The 17,232-nt window shown below is 36.8% G+C and overlaps 1 protein-coding gene across 4 annotated transcripts in view; it reads left to right on the top strand.

The window, feature by feature from the left end:
* cdkal1 (CDK5 regulatory subunit associated protein 1 like 1) overlaps nt 1-17,232 on the top strand; it is a 259,064-nt gene that overhangs the window by 139,429 nt on the left and 102,403 nt on the right. For all 4 annotated transcript variants that reach the window (XM_023963815.1, XM_023963816.1, XM_023963817.1 and 1 more), the window contains 2 exons: nt 2,398-2,564; nt 15,394-15,539. In XM_023963815.1, coding sequence (XP_023819583.1) covers nt 2,398-2,564; nt 15,394-15,539 — 313 coding nt within the window. The remainder of the gene's footprint in view (nt 1-2,397; nt 2,565-15,393; nt 15,540-17,232) is intronic.

Raw genomic sequence — 17,232 nt, forward strand, 5'->3', positions numbered from 1 at the left:
ACTTTTAGTGTGTTGGGAGGGCGAGGGGAAGAACGGGGGGGGGGGGGGGGGGGGTAAAAGGAAGACAGGTGGAGAATGTGGGGGACACAAGCACTGATTTAAATAAGTTATTATTTTTAGCTGTGTAACAATTACTCTCTGGAAAGACAAATATTATATCAAAGGTGATATTTTGACACGAAGAAGAGCGGAAGACCTCTGTCCATCAATACACCGTGGGTTAGGAGGAGGGATGAAGCAGACAGGGAGCAGTGTGGTGATGTGCACGTGCACGTGGGGGTGGAGATGCATGCATGCTGCCATAGTGAACCGTGTGTTCATGAGGGGAACCAGATCCTACTCAGCCCAACCAGCCAGACCAGGAGAGGGAGGGGGGGGGACCCCAGGCCAGGAGCGCCCCAGGCCAGGAGCGCCCCAGGCGACGGGACCGAAGCAGCCCTGGAGGGGGGGGCGCACAGGACAGGCGTGCTTGGCCGTACCAGGCGGCAGCCATGGGGGCCACCGGGCGCCGGACACCGAGGCAGAGAACCCATGAGCCGCCCACCACCTAGCCAGCGCCCCGTCTCCACAAGCCAGCCCCGGCACCCCGAGATCACCGCGCAACCACAGCACCCCCCCCCCCCCCCCCCCCCCCCACGCACACACACACACTACTCTACCCTCTACAACCCTCCTCCCCCAATTCTTCCCCATTCTGATGTTCGGTTTGAACTTTTTCTTCAGGACTTTTGGAGAGCCATTAAGAAAAAAAAAACATACAAAATGCTTCGGCCTCTTAGAACGTGAGCAAGACTTCTATCATTTTGAAATGCTTCAAAATATGTTTCCTCATTATTAGAATCTTTGCACAGTTTGCATTGAATCATCAGAGAAATTATTCCGCTAATGTGTTTATTCATTTTAAAAATAAAGAGATAATCAGTATATGCATTCATGTCCCATCATTTTATGAAAAATGTCCTATATGGACAAATGTGGTTTCATAATTGCATATAAATTGTCACAATGGGGGAAAAAAGAGCATGTTAGAAGCAATGATACATGTATTTATTTAAAGATCTATAAGGGATAGATAGATAGATAGATAGATAGATAGATAGATAGATAGATAGATAGATAGATAGATAGATAGATAGATAGATAGATAGATAGATAGATAGATAGATAGATAGATAGATAGATAGATAGATAGATAGATAGATAGATAGATAGATAGATAGATAGATAGATAGATAGATAGATTACTTTATTAATCCCGAGGGAACTTGCATATCCATCCATTGCTCCTTAAAATACCCAATACATTCAATAGAAATTGGAAAAGTAATTGAGTAATAAATAGTCATAAAAACATAAAATGATCAAACTCTCTAAAACAGAGTAAAAAAATATAGGTATAAGAGCAATAAAACTAAACTAAAATAAGTAAAAGTATAAAAGTGGTAACAAGTAGTTGCCCGTTTAGTGACTCCTCATCAACTCAGAAAAGCCATTTTTCATAGCTGCTTTGCAGCGATATGCAACAGTTTACGTTCTAAAGCATTGCATATCGGTGCAAAGCTGCTGTTCTCTACTCCAGAATCCGCTGGAATTACGTTAATTGCATTATCACTTGCAGGGTTGCCGTAGTCAAAAGAATGTTAAGGGGTTAAAGCAAATTTGCTTTTTCAGAACTTTTGTCACTAAACGGAACTTCAGTCTCATTTTTTTTTACTACAAAAAAACACTTGACAGCTTTTCTTTGAAAAGGGGAAGCTTCCCTGACACTTTATTCTGAAGATTTGTTTATTTCCGGTGACAGTAGCGCTGTGGATTCTGCTTTTTTTCTTAACTTGTAGACACCGGTTAGTTATTATTATTCTGCATTCTAGAGTAATAAATACATTGGTGCCTAAATTGTGTTATACTAATTGTATTCTACTATTATTTATTTATTTTTATAAACCTTGTGAATCAGTGATCCTGTACATCGCATATTGCTTGAATTTTTGGGAGCAGATCACGAGTATCCGAGTAGTTTGATAGTCGTTACAGCCTTACTCAAGAATAAACCTAAACAATTCAGCCTTTTGTAGTACAGCATTTTTCATGAAAATAAATATTCAGTTTTTCTTTTTTGTTGTTGTTTTGTACTGATTATAATGTGTTTTTCATGTTAGACATTTTTAGTTAAATCAATGTGTGCTGGTTTCGTAAGCAGGGAAGCATAAAATGCCCAAGAATGCTGTACATAATGAGTAGTCCTCAGATTTGAGTTTCTGTTCTTCCCATAGCTCAGATAAATGTGAGTTTCTCTCATGAATTCCCAAATGGGAAAAATTACTTGGAGATATTAAGTCATTTATCTTTGAACGCATTTTTGTTTCAGTTCCTGTTTTTGTGTTTATTTGCTTTTAGAGGGCGTGTGTGAGATCTGGTTGACCAGTGAAGACACGGGAGCTTATGGCAGAGACATCGGAACAGATCTGCCCACGTTACTATGGAGATTGGTGGAGCAGATTCCGGATGGAGCAATGCTGAGGCTGGGAATGACCAATCCACCTTACATCCTGGAACATCTAGGGGTATGCAGAGAACACTCATTGTTATAAGATGTACCCATCACATTAAAGCAAGACATTATTATTATTATACATCAAAGTACATAAAAAGTGCATTATTTGGTCACTAAAAAACAGGAAATTAAGTTGTTAATAGATAAAAGTGCATTAGTTATTAAAAGAAAACAGGATCGACAATAAGTGTTAAAATTAAAACCAGGAAAAATATATACACCGGTATATAAAAGAAAACACTACATGAGCACATTATTGTGAAAATGGAAAAAAAAAATTCACAACTGCACAGTTAAAGAAAAAGTCTAGAAAAAGTAGTCCAGATTTAATAAAAGAACATTCTATTTCAACATTATATGGCTTTGTGAGTACATACAGAAAATGTACGGTACAAAAGAAAAAGAAGTTTGTCACAGAAGACTCCAGTGAACATGTGCAGAAAACTGACATTAGTTGGCTTGGAATTGCACAAAAAAGCAGGTTTGTGTTTTTCATTCAACTATAACAGGCTTTTTGAACAAATTGGGTTACTCTGTAGGGTAGTATAGATGCAAATGCGAACATGGAGTTGGACAAAACACTTCCAAATGAAAAATCCAGCCACATTTCTACAGTCACTTTCAACCCAGCTGTCTTTGGACTGTGCAGTGGATTTAGCTGTAATTTAAAAATCAGTTGTGACACAGTTTTAGTCAACCCCTTGTACAACTTCAGAACAAGATAGCAGAAAGAGGCTGTAAAGTGAGACTCCACAGAAGACAAGACCCTTGATAGGATCAAATTCAGTATTTAGCAGATTTTTCGTAGTGTTCCAGGGTGAACAAGAATGCTGTGCTGTATGTTACACATTTGAGGTTACTTGTTTTTGATTTTATATTAAAAGAGGCAATCAGAGAAACATTGGATTTTCTGCTGTGAGCCACAGTCCCATAGTCTCCAAAGCTTTTCCTCAATGACAACAAGTTCCACCCACACAAAGTGAGGCTTACCAGCAACCACACACACACAACTTTAACAATCCCGTGAAAAAAACAACAGTAAAGTTTTTTTTAATTGTAGAATGTATATCTATATTTCATTATTTATTATTATTTCTGTTTATTTAAACATTAACACAGTATATTTTAACAGAATTTTTACTTATTAATGAAGGATTATCTTTGTTAGTGTTTTTGTTTGACATTGGCTTTTCATTGCCTCTTTTTCTTAATTTTCTCATAATATGTCGTCAGTCCGAACAAACGTTGTTTCGACTTGGTTCAATAAACTAAATGTCCTTCTGTTTTGCTTACCAAGCTGTTCGGCTGCAGCTCTTGTCTCTACTCATTAGTTCATTCTCTTCCTTTATAATGAGTCAATTAAGGATCATTTTGTCCTATTTAGAGAATTCATTTTATCAGTCACTATTGTCCTGTAGAATGGAACAGTAAGCATACTTATCCCCTCGTTATTTTTGCTTTTTTCCTTTGTGATTTTCAAATGTGTCGGAGTAAAAATATTTATGTCCGCCATTTTAGCCTTTTATTCTGTGGTTTTAAATATGATTTTATTTTATCACGGTAAGACAACACTCATATACTTTCCAAAACATTTTAAAGGATGACATTAATCATTTTTAATATTAAATATAATTTTTTTATTTTTTTTATTTTAGTAACAAATCAACTAGTGTGTCTAAAATAGAGCAAATGGTTGAAAATATTTTTCATAGTTCTGTTGAAAAAATAAATCATGTTTTACTGTCAGAGTTGAATTGTCTAAAATATATATATATATATATATATATTTTTTACATAGAGATGTTTAATAATATGTTTCCATAGGATGGAGCTTCTATATTGGACTGTTCTTTGTTCATGACTCATAAACGTTTGCGACTGTTTATGGTCAGGACTTCACCAGCAGAGAACTTTTTGGTTCATGTCTTTTACAATCTTGATTAGCTTAGTTTAGGTGAGTAGAGAAGGAGAGAAGAAAGTAGATTCACAGATGTTCTTTAAAAAACTGAGATGTAAAGTCAGATGGTACTATTTATGTAGGCTTTTTCACTGGTGCAGTCGTGACATTTTGTGTTTTATCTTCATTCACGCAGCAGCTCTTTCTGCCTTTCCCAATGTTACGTTTTTCTAACCTGAGCTAAAGACTCCGTCGGGGATTTTCATTGTTGCCAACTGTAAAAATAAATAAAAGCGTTTGTATGTATTTGCTCACGTGTTTAATCCTTTAAAACTCTTGATGTCGCTGGAAACACCTTTTTTACACCCGCTCCTTGACCTACCCTAACTCTTTTAACTGCTCATGCAACCAACATGAATCAGCTCATTCTGACACAGAGAAAAGTGGCCTTGCATGTGGGCTTTGCGGTCATGCAACAATTGGCGCAGAGTGTTGCATAACGGCATTAAGTCCCTTGTCTTTGCCTAAAATCTGCTGATTTACGTTGATTACGTAAGCACTTTACAGTGGTAAAGTGCTTACGTAATCAACGTATGGCCGCTTTTCTCTGCTTTATTATCTGCTGGAATTTGGTTAATTGCATAAACTGTTGAAGAATTACATTCATTTAAATAGTAAAATGTACATTTTCGTTATCTGCTAGATGATTTAAATGTCTACTAGAGGCCTGTCTCTACGTCTATATTTTGCCCTTTTGAAGACCCACTCCAATCAAAAAGCATGTTTTTGGTGTTTTCAACATGGTTTTGTGGCCTTTTTTCTGAGTCACACATAAAGTAAATTACGCATAAAAAGGCATTTCTGATTGTTTCTTTATTCAAATTGTTGTGAATCGGTTGTAGGCTCACAAATGCAATTAGAAAAAGGCTGTATTATCTAATCTGTACAGCTGTATAGCTTTGATATCACTCACCATTTTTGTTGCACCGGTAATGTTAGGTTGGTAGTTAGTTGGCGGAGGGGCTGTAAGCTAGCGGGAGAGCACGTAAACAGATGGATGATGGGAAATGGGGTCGGACTTACTCTGCGTCAACAGTCCAGCTCAGAGGTACATTTCTGCTTAACTACTGCTGCTCTACAGAGACTATGTCCTAGAAAACAACACAGGTTATTCAGATTTAGGTCAAAAACGGCATGATCTTAAAGGACCACTGGGAACACCTTTAAAATAAACCAAAAGATGACCGGAAAGGGACTTTAAACATTTGGCTTTTCCAATTGTTTTCAGCCTTGATGTGTAATTTGTCTGCTATGTGGTTAAAAAATCTGTGTTGTAAAAGCAAGTGCAAGGTGGTAGTTAAAAAAAGTAAAAATGATAAGTGTAGTATACATATATCAGTGCTCAGATTTGCCTTTTTGTGACTTCTGACCTTCTAATGAAAGGTCACGAGAGCATTTTATGTTTTCCTATTTCTCAATCTCCCCTTTTTTTTATCTTTAGCATTGACTCTACTGGTGTGTCCACTTGTAAATCTAATCTGCAATTTGAGGATTAGAATTTATTGAAAAAACAATAATTCCAGGTAATGGAATGGTGGTAACCTAGAAAAAACCCCAGAAGAAATGTCATTTCATAAGTGACACTTTGATTTAAACAATCAAGGATTAGTGAGATAGAAGATAAATGGTATAAGGATGGGAAAATGGGGGGAATGAAGGCCTGGGGATAAAGATGAGGGGTAACGAGGACTGAGAAAAAGTGCTGTGGGAAGCAGCAATGGAGGTTGTAATTAACCAGGGGTTAATGGAGGTGGCTAATTGTCCCCCCACATGTATAGGTAGGCTTTATGCTTGGCTACATTACAATTAAAAAACCGCCCTCCTAATGATAGGGAATAACAATTAACTGACAATTAGAAGTATACTTGGATGACACACACGCTGGGTCTGCGAGTGTGTGTGAAGACTTTTTTTTCAATATGCTTTTAACTTTTTTTTTTTTTTAGAATCACATCTTTTTTTTTTCTTTAATTCCTCTGTCAATTAACCTACATAAAAAAAGAGATGAGGATGCTCTCATTTAACCGGTCTTTTGTTTCTATTGTCTCCTTATTCAAATCCCTTTAAAACCCAATTTTACATCACATTTTTCAAGTCACCAATATCGGAATTGAAAGTTATTCCTTAAATGTTTTCTTATTAACTCCACCTGCGAGTATTTTCAGCACATGTTTAACCACCTTTCATATTTTTGCCTTTAAACTCATTTCTCTGTCTAACTGCAACCCTTTATATTTTTTCCTTCTCATTCCTTTAACTCCCATTGTGATAAGGCAATCACTGCAATACAAATGGTGTGAGGATGATGATGAGGGTAGTTCTCGAAAGTATATTTATCCATCATCTTTGAGTAAAGGCCAAATAATATCCTGCTGTCTTTTCCTCTGAAGCACGCTGGCACTTATATAAGATCATCATAGTGAAAGGCTTTGATTGAAGCTGAAAAGGCCACGCAACTTCTCCACTGCCCCATTAAAGATGGCCCTCCTGCACACGCATTCTCAGATAAACACCTCTCTGTCTCCTTCTGGCTCACAGGAACACACTATTTCTTTCTCTTTTTTTTTTTTTTTTTTTAGCGTGTGCAGCATGTTTTTCTTGACAGATGTCGTCAGCCTCATGGCACCATTTGCTGATTGGGGCAGTTAAAGGTCCAATCGCCTCTCATGGGCCACTTCTCTCTGACATTTTGGTTGATTGCATTGTGCTGTCAGTACTCTGGTGGCAAAAAAAAAAGCTCTATTTAATTTTTGAACCATCCTCCAAAACCTTTATATTTTTGATTTCAGTAGTCCGTCTGTCTTGTCTTTGTCCCCGTCCTCGTCCATTCCCAATAAAGCAAAGCCTAAATCCATAAAGAATTATTTGCGCCTGCAGATAGCTGTGATTTAGTGAGCCGGCGTGTGATTGAATCTATCATGCAAGCTAGAACAGTAAATGATGTGTGAAAGTAGCCTCCTTGTATGTAGCAATCAGGAAGGCTGAGCTGAATAAAATAGCAGATGTCCATTAAAGAGCCTCCTCATTTCAGTTTGACCAGGATCCATCAGACGTGCCGTTCACTCTCTTCCTCACTGCTATTTCAACAGTTCTTCCTGCAGATGTTCAAGTTTCACATTAGCTCATGGAGCACCAACGTTTAAAAAGGAGAGATGTGAAAGTTTTCACCAGCTTAAAGTGCTTTTCATTTGTTTTGTGTAAAGCTCTTTCTGACTATATGGACTTCTCATTGAAACAACCAGCTGATTGTACTTGTACTGTACAAATATGACACAAAACTGCTAGAAGAGTTGTTGACTTTTATTTTTTATTGTATAACATCCTTCTTTTGTTTGATCTTTTGACTGTTTACTGGGTTGATGTGAAGTTAATGGAGTAAGGTCATGCAAATATCGATTGTGTTCAAGACATTTTTCAATTGTCTACACTCCATTCAAAGTTTCAGAAGTCACATACTGTCAGTGTGTCAGAGTTTCAAATACCTTTTTCTTTTGCAGCACTTAGTCTGTTGTCATGGACTTAACCAAAAAACTCAGTACTTTGTGTCCTCTGTGTTTTTACTGACTTTGTCAAAAATGTCAGTGTAATTCCATGGATTGATATGGATTAACAAACATTTTCTTTGTGTCTGCAAAAAGCAGTTTAAAAGTTCAGATCACTTTAAACACAGCAGTGTTGTCTTTTTTTGGTCTTTTTAAATATGTTCTTGTGGCATTTTCTCAGAATGAATGACATACATTGACAAAATTAAGATCAAATTTGCATTTCTGAATATTTCTTTATTCAAATCGTTGTGAATCAGGAGCAGATGAAAAAAGGCCAGAGGAAAAAGCTTGTAGCAGTATTACAGTAGTAAGTATTACAGTTGGCAGGCCACAGGCTCCCTACGTCTTCCTTTTCCTCGCCTGAGCTGGCATCTGGCTCAAAACTGTATGGATGGACAGCTCATACACTAGTCGCTATTTTTCTTTCACTGGTAATGTTAGGGTGGGGTTGTGTGTGTGAGGCTTTAAGGTAGCTGGAGACAATGTAAACAGATGGGTGATAAGATGTGGGGGTGGGCTTACTTTGCGCCCACAACCCAGAGGTGAATTTCTTACAAATTGCTGCCACTCTGCAGAAACTATGTTCTATGTATCAACGTTTCATTTGTTGAAGCGTGTAAAATTTGTTCCCTGGTGGAGGGAGCGTGGAGCTGCAGAGACGTCTGTGTTCTGTAACCATTTGGTGGTCTAACCCCCCCAATCCAACCCTTCAATGCTGAGTGTCTATTTTTAGAGTCTTTGGCATGACTCGACCGTCGAGTTGACTCGCGACTTTCCAGTCTCAGGGCAGACATTCTACCATACATTCTGCCTCTGAGTTGGTCATGTTGAGAGTGTGCCAACATGTATAACAATACAATTCCAGAGATGGTTTGACATCTTTAGGTTCTTCTATTATAAGACACGGTTGTGTTTTTTCAAATACCTTACATGTTTCCACGGATGTCTTCGTCAGAGTCGTCCAATGGTAGTGATGTGACGTATATAAAAAAAGATGATTGTAACTGAGGCGGATTCCCCTGTCAAACTTTGACAGGTGACTCCGCATGAGAGAGCAGGAAGGCCCCCTCATCCATTTTATTGAACTAACCGGAGATGGTTTGTTGGAAATTTTTTCGAAACAAAAGTATATATATATATATATATATATATATATATATATATATATATATATATATATATATATATATATATATATATATATATATTTTTTTCAATGGGAACATTTTGCAACTATCTCTCTTTTCATGCAGGAGCATTAAGTACTGGCATCAGCTAACCTTTAAACTTTATAGTTGCTTTTTACAAAGTATGAATTTACTGACAGTTATCCCAACATTTGTAATACTGTGTTGAGCAGCTTTGGGTCTGGGCTTCTGTGTTTTTCAGCTTAGTTTTTTTTAACACTATTTAAATGCTTTAGATAAAACATTAAAATATACATTCTAAAGAACTATTAAGCTTTTACATGCTCTGTACCTATTTTTCTATCTCTTTCCCTCAAGCATGTCAGTAAAATTTATTTATTACATTTATGTAATGGCTGATGTCTGTCATAGTTTTTGGTGTACTCAGTACGTTTTCTTTTTAAAGTGCCTTAAAAGTACAAACATTTCTCTAAAGCTGATCTTAATGTTTTTGCCCTTGATCTGCTGCCTCTTTTATGCTGCCACCCACCTCTTTTTCAGAACTTTTAATTAACAATTGGTAGCCCTCACTGTTAATACAGAAATCTCTGTCACTGTTAAAAATATTGAGTGTGCAGATTGGTGCGAATAAAGGTTAAAGAATTATACATTTAAAAGAAGAAAGCAGACCTGAAAATGCCACAAAAACATTTTTATTATACTTTTTTTTTTTTTTAAAGAACAAAAGTGAATTTGTTTAAATGCTTATAGTCTCTTGTTGAGGCTGTCTGGAGCCAAATCACCTTTCATGGTATTCTCCTCCTATGTGCTATTTTCATAATTATCTGATTTGACAGGAGAGATAGCAGATCCTTTAAGCTAATCGCTTTAAGATAGAGCCTTTTTGTGGGGGTTTATCGACAAAGATAAAAAGAACCTGTGTTAGTTTGTTTTGAGCTGACAAAAAATAATCCAGTTGAGCTGGAAGATAAGCAGTAAAGCTGAAACATATACGACTATGCTTCTAAAGTAATTAAGACTGATCAGTAAATGTCTTTACGAATTTAGGCTTTGAAGTTGTGGGCTGATTTTCTACGTCAAAGCTGGGATTTGCTCATCTATGCCTCATTTTGAATTTAGAACTGTAAAAAGTAAAAAGATGCAAACTATGACCCTACAACACTGAGCTGATAGAGACTCACATTGATTGATGGTCTGTATACCAACGTGATAAATGTGTTATCATAAGCTACATACACAGCAGGCATTTGACGCACGTACAAAAAGGTACTAAACATGGGTTCTTGAACGTGCCTTTAGCCCATGCTGTTCACACTGGATGAACATTGAGGGGCTTCTTCTTCTTTTTGTAATTTCGAGTGGTGCGTGTCCACCACCTACAGTTGGAAGAGGCTTTGGTGCGAAATGTAAAAAGTGGAGCGAATCTTGCGAATCTTTCTCCAGGGTTTTCCTTTCTCAGTTCTATTCAGATATATGAAAGACTTTGTGTCGAGAAATTCTCCCCCATGATTTATGTTCAAACGGTTGGCACTTATGTGAATTAAAGGGGGACGCCATCCATACGTCCCTACCAAATCGGAGTCCCTGGTTGGTCAAATGTGGGTTCAATGGACATGCATTGTGGACATTGTACTTGAAAAGTCGTGGTCATAGAAACTTGCGTAGCGACACGTAAATGGAAAATTTCAATTGCGGAAGCCCGAAATGCGTGTTTAAGCCTATTTGCGGACTTTTAATGTTAGCTGGCCACTTGACCATGTGATGCAAAGGGTAGCACATGTTGACTAAAACCCACCATATTATAGTGTTTACTATATCTTTAACCAGCACAATATTTGTTTAAAGTCCTCCAATGGCCAAACGCATGCACACCCGCTGCATCGTCTTAATGAAGGGGCTGTTAGTTCTAGTAAGTTGAAAAGTAAAAGAAAAAATATCAGGTTTGTTTGATATACTTTAGCTTGAAGCCCTCAGATGGCTGAACAAGCTTAGAATATAGAGGAAAACATCTGAACAAGTCTAAGATTAATTCCAATGCATAAATGCTTTATGGCATGCTGTGAGGATGCCAAAGATGCTTCAAAATTGTCTATAAAGGTTATTTTTACAAACAGAAGACAGCATAAAAGTTCAAAAAATCTCAATTTAATGTGAACGAATTGTCTAACAAAGCTAGCTGTAGATAACCTTCAACTTTGACACATTATCTTTTAGAAAACCAAGTAAAAATTATTTTCTTCCATATTGAGTTGTGAAAGGGAATTTTTCTTTTGTAAGTACCCTCACTTTCACTGAAATACACGTCAAAAGGAAACATTGAAAGTGCTACTCTTTTAGCAGCTTAAAGGTTATTCTAGCTCAAGGTCTCTGCATTTTGACTGAGATCTAATGTGAAGGGAAGTAAAACAGTGCTGGGCTAATTTTAAAAGCTCTAAAGAATAACTTACAACCAGCTTTGGCTGAAAATTACGCAAGAGTTTTAAATGTACTATTTCAACTGGAAACTCCTATATGTACACCAAAACAAAAGTTGTTTCTAAAGAATTTCACATATAAAAGTTTCTTACTTAAACAAGTTGAGCTTCACACATTCATATGTATATATTTTTTCCCCCTCGTCTCACTGTGATACACAATCACAGATATCCAACAGCCTGATTTCTGCTACTAATCAAGCTCCATTTTGCAACCAAATTAATTCTTTTTAATTTGGAGCTACAAGCGGTCAACCCCCCGTGGTGCTGCAATTGAGCCGTGTCTGTGTGCGTGTTCGCACACACATATGCTGTAGTTACGGAAGACCAAACGTTCAACAATAGCTCCTAATTGAAAAGACGGACTGCAATCAGCATATTCTTGAATGAAATCATAAAATCATCCCGTCTTCTCATCTTTTTTTTTCCATTTTCTCTTTCTTTCGGTAATTAGCATGCTGATGATTCTGATTATGTCTGTCAGAAAAATGTGACATCTGTGGACTCTCAAGTTCTTTTACAGAAAAGAAATTAGTGTCGAAATGAGTGCCAAATAAATAGAAAAAAAACCCTTACTATTGGAGAAAAGTACTTTAAGAGAAGCCCCTTTTCTAATTAGGTTTTAGCACAAAAAAGCACAATTGTGCTTCCTATCATGCTACCAGATAATATTTGTTGTACAATTATATGTCTCAGTAGACTAAACAAATAAACGTTTCTTTGATATTTTGTTTTAGGGAAAAATGTCACGGAAAAAAAATCCTTCTTTCTGAGTTTAATTTATAGTAAAAAAAAACCCAAAGAATTTAATGTGGTATTAGACACATTTGGGTACAGCACAATAGGGAACACCTCATTTTACGGTGCACTATCAAGGAAATTGATGTCTTTTTTGAACTACTGTCATACATAAGGCATACTGAACTATAAGGACCGTTAAGTGAGTCAAAAGAATCAGAGATAAGTCTTTGAATCAGTCAGACTTTATTAAACACGTTAACAGAGTAACCTTAGGGCTATGTCAGAATTCCTTCACTACTCACTACACAGTGCACTATATAGTATGTTTGCTATTTTGTAGTGCTGTCCCAATGTACAATTCCAAAATCGAGTGCCATAGAAAGTTCCCAGAAGTCTCTTCGACCATCAAGTGTGCATCGATGCTCACTGGATTGGCGAATATGGACCATAATGCATTGTGTTCGAACAATTTCAGAAAAGAAATGTGTTTAAATGTGTTTTTTTAATAAACCATCAATGGTTTCATCTTCAGAACACATTGGATTCCTAAATAGTCTTTGTAAAATGCTTGTTTTGTGTAGATTTTCACCTTGTGAAATCAATGGCGTCATATAGGCCGTATAAAAAAAATAAAGTATTTGCTTTTTAAAATCCAGGGTAAATAGTGTTGTCAGCCTATACAATAGTCCGGCACTAGATATTTTTTTAGTAGTTAGGGAGCTAAGTTGGGGTATGTTGTCTGCAACATGTGAAAAAACAGACTGATACTGCTAAAAAAAATGTTACTATAACTATGCCATATTCCAATATTGCTAGCAACAAATTAAAAAAAAACTGGCATTGCTACACGTTAGCCGCAAATCGTATTTACAATAACATCCGACCTTGTGTGCAGCTCATAATAAAACAGACTAAAACCAATAAAATAAATGTTACTGTGACTACGCTAACACGTGACACGTAAAAAAAATAACACAGTTCAACATCGCTACACTTTAGCTGTGTTAGTATATTCACAATACCTGTAACTACCTCGTTTCCAACATGTAAAAAAGCAGACTGATACTGCTAAAACTAAAAGTTTCTGTGACTACGCTAACATGTGACACGTAACAAAAACAACACAGTTCAACATCGCTACACTTTAGCTGTGTTAGTATATTCACAATACCTGTAACTACCTCGTTTCCAACATGTAAAAAAGCAGACTGATACTGCTAAAACTAAAAGTTTCTGTGACTACGCTAACATCTAACCTTGTTAGGAACACATTGAAAAATACAGTGCGACACATGTTAGCCCCGTTAGCGTATTTACAATAGCATCCAACCTTGTTAGCAACTCATTAAATAAACAGAACATAAACAAAATCGCTTTAAAATCAGTAAGACCAACCACAATCAATCCAGATTATTTTTGATAAAGATTAAGGCTTATAGTGCAGGAAAATACTCTACTTTAATTTCACCTGCTTTGCTATTTTTCATAATGAATTAGATGGTGTGTCGACTTTCTGAAGACATTCACACATTAAATTCAGAACAGGTTTAGCATTGGAAGGCTTTTTTCTTCACAGTAAATCAGGTGTTTTTGTGTGCCACATTCATATTTAGATTTTAATTGCATAAAACTCACTTTTATGAACGCATTTTGCGTTATAGAAAGTTTCAAAGTGTACCATCATTTTTGTAGAATTTTCTTTAAGAAACACAAAAAGTTACCTCCTCACATTAATTATTGGCGAATATATTTTTTTCTTTTCTTTAATCATTTTGTTTTGAAAGGGGGGCTTGCATGGTGCAGAACAGCTATCGACTTGTCAGACATAAAGGGTCTCTGCTGAAGAAACCTTGACTCCTGGGACTTCAGATCTTGTGGGGGCATGATGAATTCCCTGAGCTGCTTTTATTTTTATTTTGGCAATATAATAAGGAGAAAGAAAAATATGAGGAAGAGAGAAAGAGACATTGTGTTACAGAAGGTCTGAGGGAAAAGAAGAGTGCATTGAAAGGCAGGAATGTTAATGGAATCTTCAATTTATTCAGCCTGGCAACAGTGAGATGCTGCTGCTTTATTCAGTGCAGCAAATATTTGCCAGCATCTGTAAGTATGTGGAAAGGCTGTATTTTAGGCGTTACATTAGTTGATAATAGGCTACAATTTACAGAGCTATTTACCTTTGGGTTTTTTTTTGTGAATAATCTTAATTATGATTTCTAGCCTTACAATGATCAGTAGTTTTGTACCATAAATAAAGAAATAAAGACACTGTATGAGCCAAGGTTCAGTGTATCTATAGGTTTTCATCTTGGTATGATCACAGTCCGGTTGCAAAAATAAATACATTCATGTTGTCTTATCTATTAAAAATAAGGGACTGCTGAAGAAACAGTAGATAGTAGTTTTTTATATACAGCCTTAGTCACTACTGCCCTTATGGGTGGGAATGGGCAGTTCGTGGCCAAAAGCTTGGTAAACCTGTACACAGAGGTGGTCTGCAGGAATTATCGTGGGGGGTACTATTGGCACTTATGTGTCACGTGTACACATCTTTTGCGTGTGGTCGACGTGTACCTAGTACACACACCTTATTAATGACGAGTGTGCAGCAGAAGAGCACCGAACAACAGTATCACGTCAACTTCATAAGTGTATGCAACTTACATTATCCTTACAGAAACGTCGCAATAGACTTACCACACGCACAACAACCGTACGTTCCATTTTCATGACATCCCTAAAGGTGGCCGTACGAGCCTCAACGGAACTACAAAACACGTGTGTTCCCCTTAAGATGCAGCTGCTCCTGTCTGTGAGCCTCCACGGGTCCAGACAACCCAAAAACCTGCAGCACCTGTACGGGTCAACCGCCCCATACGAGTGCATGTGAATAAAACTTTAATAATAACACATCCAAGTTCCAGTTCCAAACTTAAATTTTCATATTCATTTCCTTGTTTTTTTGTCTCTGTAGGAGATGGCAAAGATTTTAAATCATCCGCGAGTGTACGCCTTCCTCCATGTCCCCGTGCAGTCGGCATCCGACAGTGTCCTAATGGATATGAAGAGGGAATACTGCATAGACGACTTCAAAAGAGTTGTGGACTTCCTCAAAGAAAGGTAAAGTAGAATATGAGTTATAATGGATCATTTGATTGAAGCTGATTTGTTTTGGAGGCTCAAATTTTTCTATGAATCCCCTTTTTATCCGGTGCAACAACAATACAACAAACAGAAAGTTTAGAAGTTTAGACTTGTTTCCACCCAACTTTGCCAGTTTAGAATATTCAACTTTTTAAAACATTTATGAAGAAAAACTGGTAAACAAAGAATGTTCAGTCCAAAACAACATTGTAAATATAGGATGACATGGAATTAAAAAATGCATTTTTGAGAAACCACCCGCAGAGGGTGAGAGGGGCTGTTTTTTAAATTAATTAATTGATTTTCTATATCTATTTGGCACTTTGAGCTACTATAGTTGTAAAAGTGGTCTACAAAGTTTGATTTAATTTGATGATGATAAAATTGCAATGTATTCGTTAAAAAATTGAAGCAGTTTCTTTAGTGCTTGTGTGTTTTTTTTTCTTTAGTACTTTCAATCAAAAAGGCACCTTTTTAAGTTTGTAACCTATAATATATGCAGAAAAAAATGTAGATCCAGCTACAAAACCCTGATACTTCCAAGACATTTACATTGACCTGCTCATGCGAATAGTAGAAATGGATTAGAGTCCCACACTTTGCAGATTTGATCTCTGCTGTTAACTGAAAGATGAAAAATATAATCTTTTCCAATATGATGGATAATCTGTCATGGAATTTGAGCATGTTTAATTATGACAGAGCACATCAGAGTGCTGGATAAATATAGAACAGAAGCTCTGATGTGCTGTGAGGGGATTGATATGAAAATGAGTTTGTGTCATCTTTCTATCTTAAATGGCTAGGTATTATTGTGAGATTTAGAAGAGGCGTGTTGGTGTATGCAGTTGTATTTATTCAAACATGTTATTGCTTTCGCCAGATGCCGTCCTCTCTTTTATTTCTTGGAATTACTGAAGAGGATAAATGTTTTCAAATCAATTCTAATGAAAACAGTTATCCATCTTTGTATGGAACACACTGAGTGCTTTGTCCAAAACTAGATAAATAAATTCAATTGCTCTTTTTTCCCAAGGTTTTTTTCCTTGTAACTGGATGTTTATATCATTCCTAATTTTCAGCATCAAGGCTGTTTGCGTTACCAAAAACAAAGATTGTATCTAAGGAAAGATGCTCCACACTCCTGGACTCCAGCATGGAGGACTACATTGTGTTTATCAGGGAAAAGTGAGCACTCTTCCCTGACTTGATCAGTTCTTTACCTGGTGTTTTTGTCATAAGGCTGCTGTCTTGGGTCACTTATTATGACGGCATAACAGTCACAGGACAGTGAATTTTGAAATGCCTGAATTAGTCCGTTCTGCATGTGCTTTGCATGTTGTTTATTTGATTAACGATTGGTTTAGTTCAGAAAACAAACCGACCTTCTGATGGTCAAAAAGCCGTCATTTAACTTGATTTTCTTTTTTTCATTCTTAACACTTGAGTCAGCGTTAAAAATCCACTCCGATCAGCGTTCCCAAGTTGTCTATTAGTTTTTATCATGCCGTTTTTAGCCAAAATCAACACACCTCCATACCACCCCCACTTCACGTTGCTGAGAGCTCTCTGTTTAAGAGGAGCGGGACGCTACATCACCAGTAGCCTCTTTTTCAAACATCTTTTTGTCGTCTGTTCCTGATTCACAACAGTTTGAAGAAATAAATAC

The sequence above is a fragment of the Oryzias latipes genome, chromosome 16 (genome assembly GCF_002234675.1).
Source record: "Oryzias latipes chromosome 16, ASM223467v1".
NCBI classification, from domain to species: Eukaryota; Metazoa; Chordata; class Actinopteri; order Beloniformes; family Adrianichthyidae; genus Oryzias; species Oryzias latipes.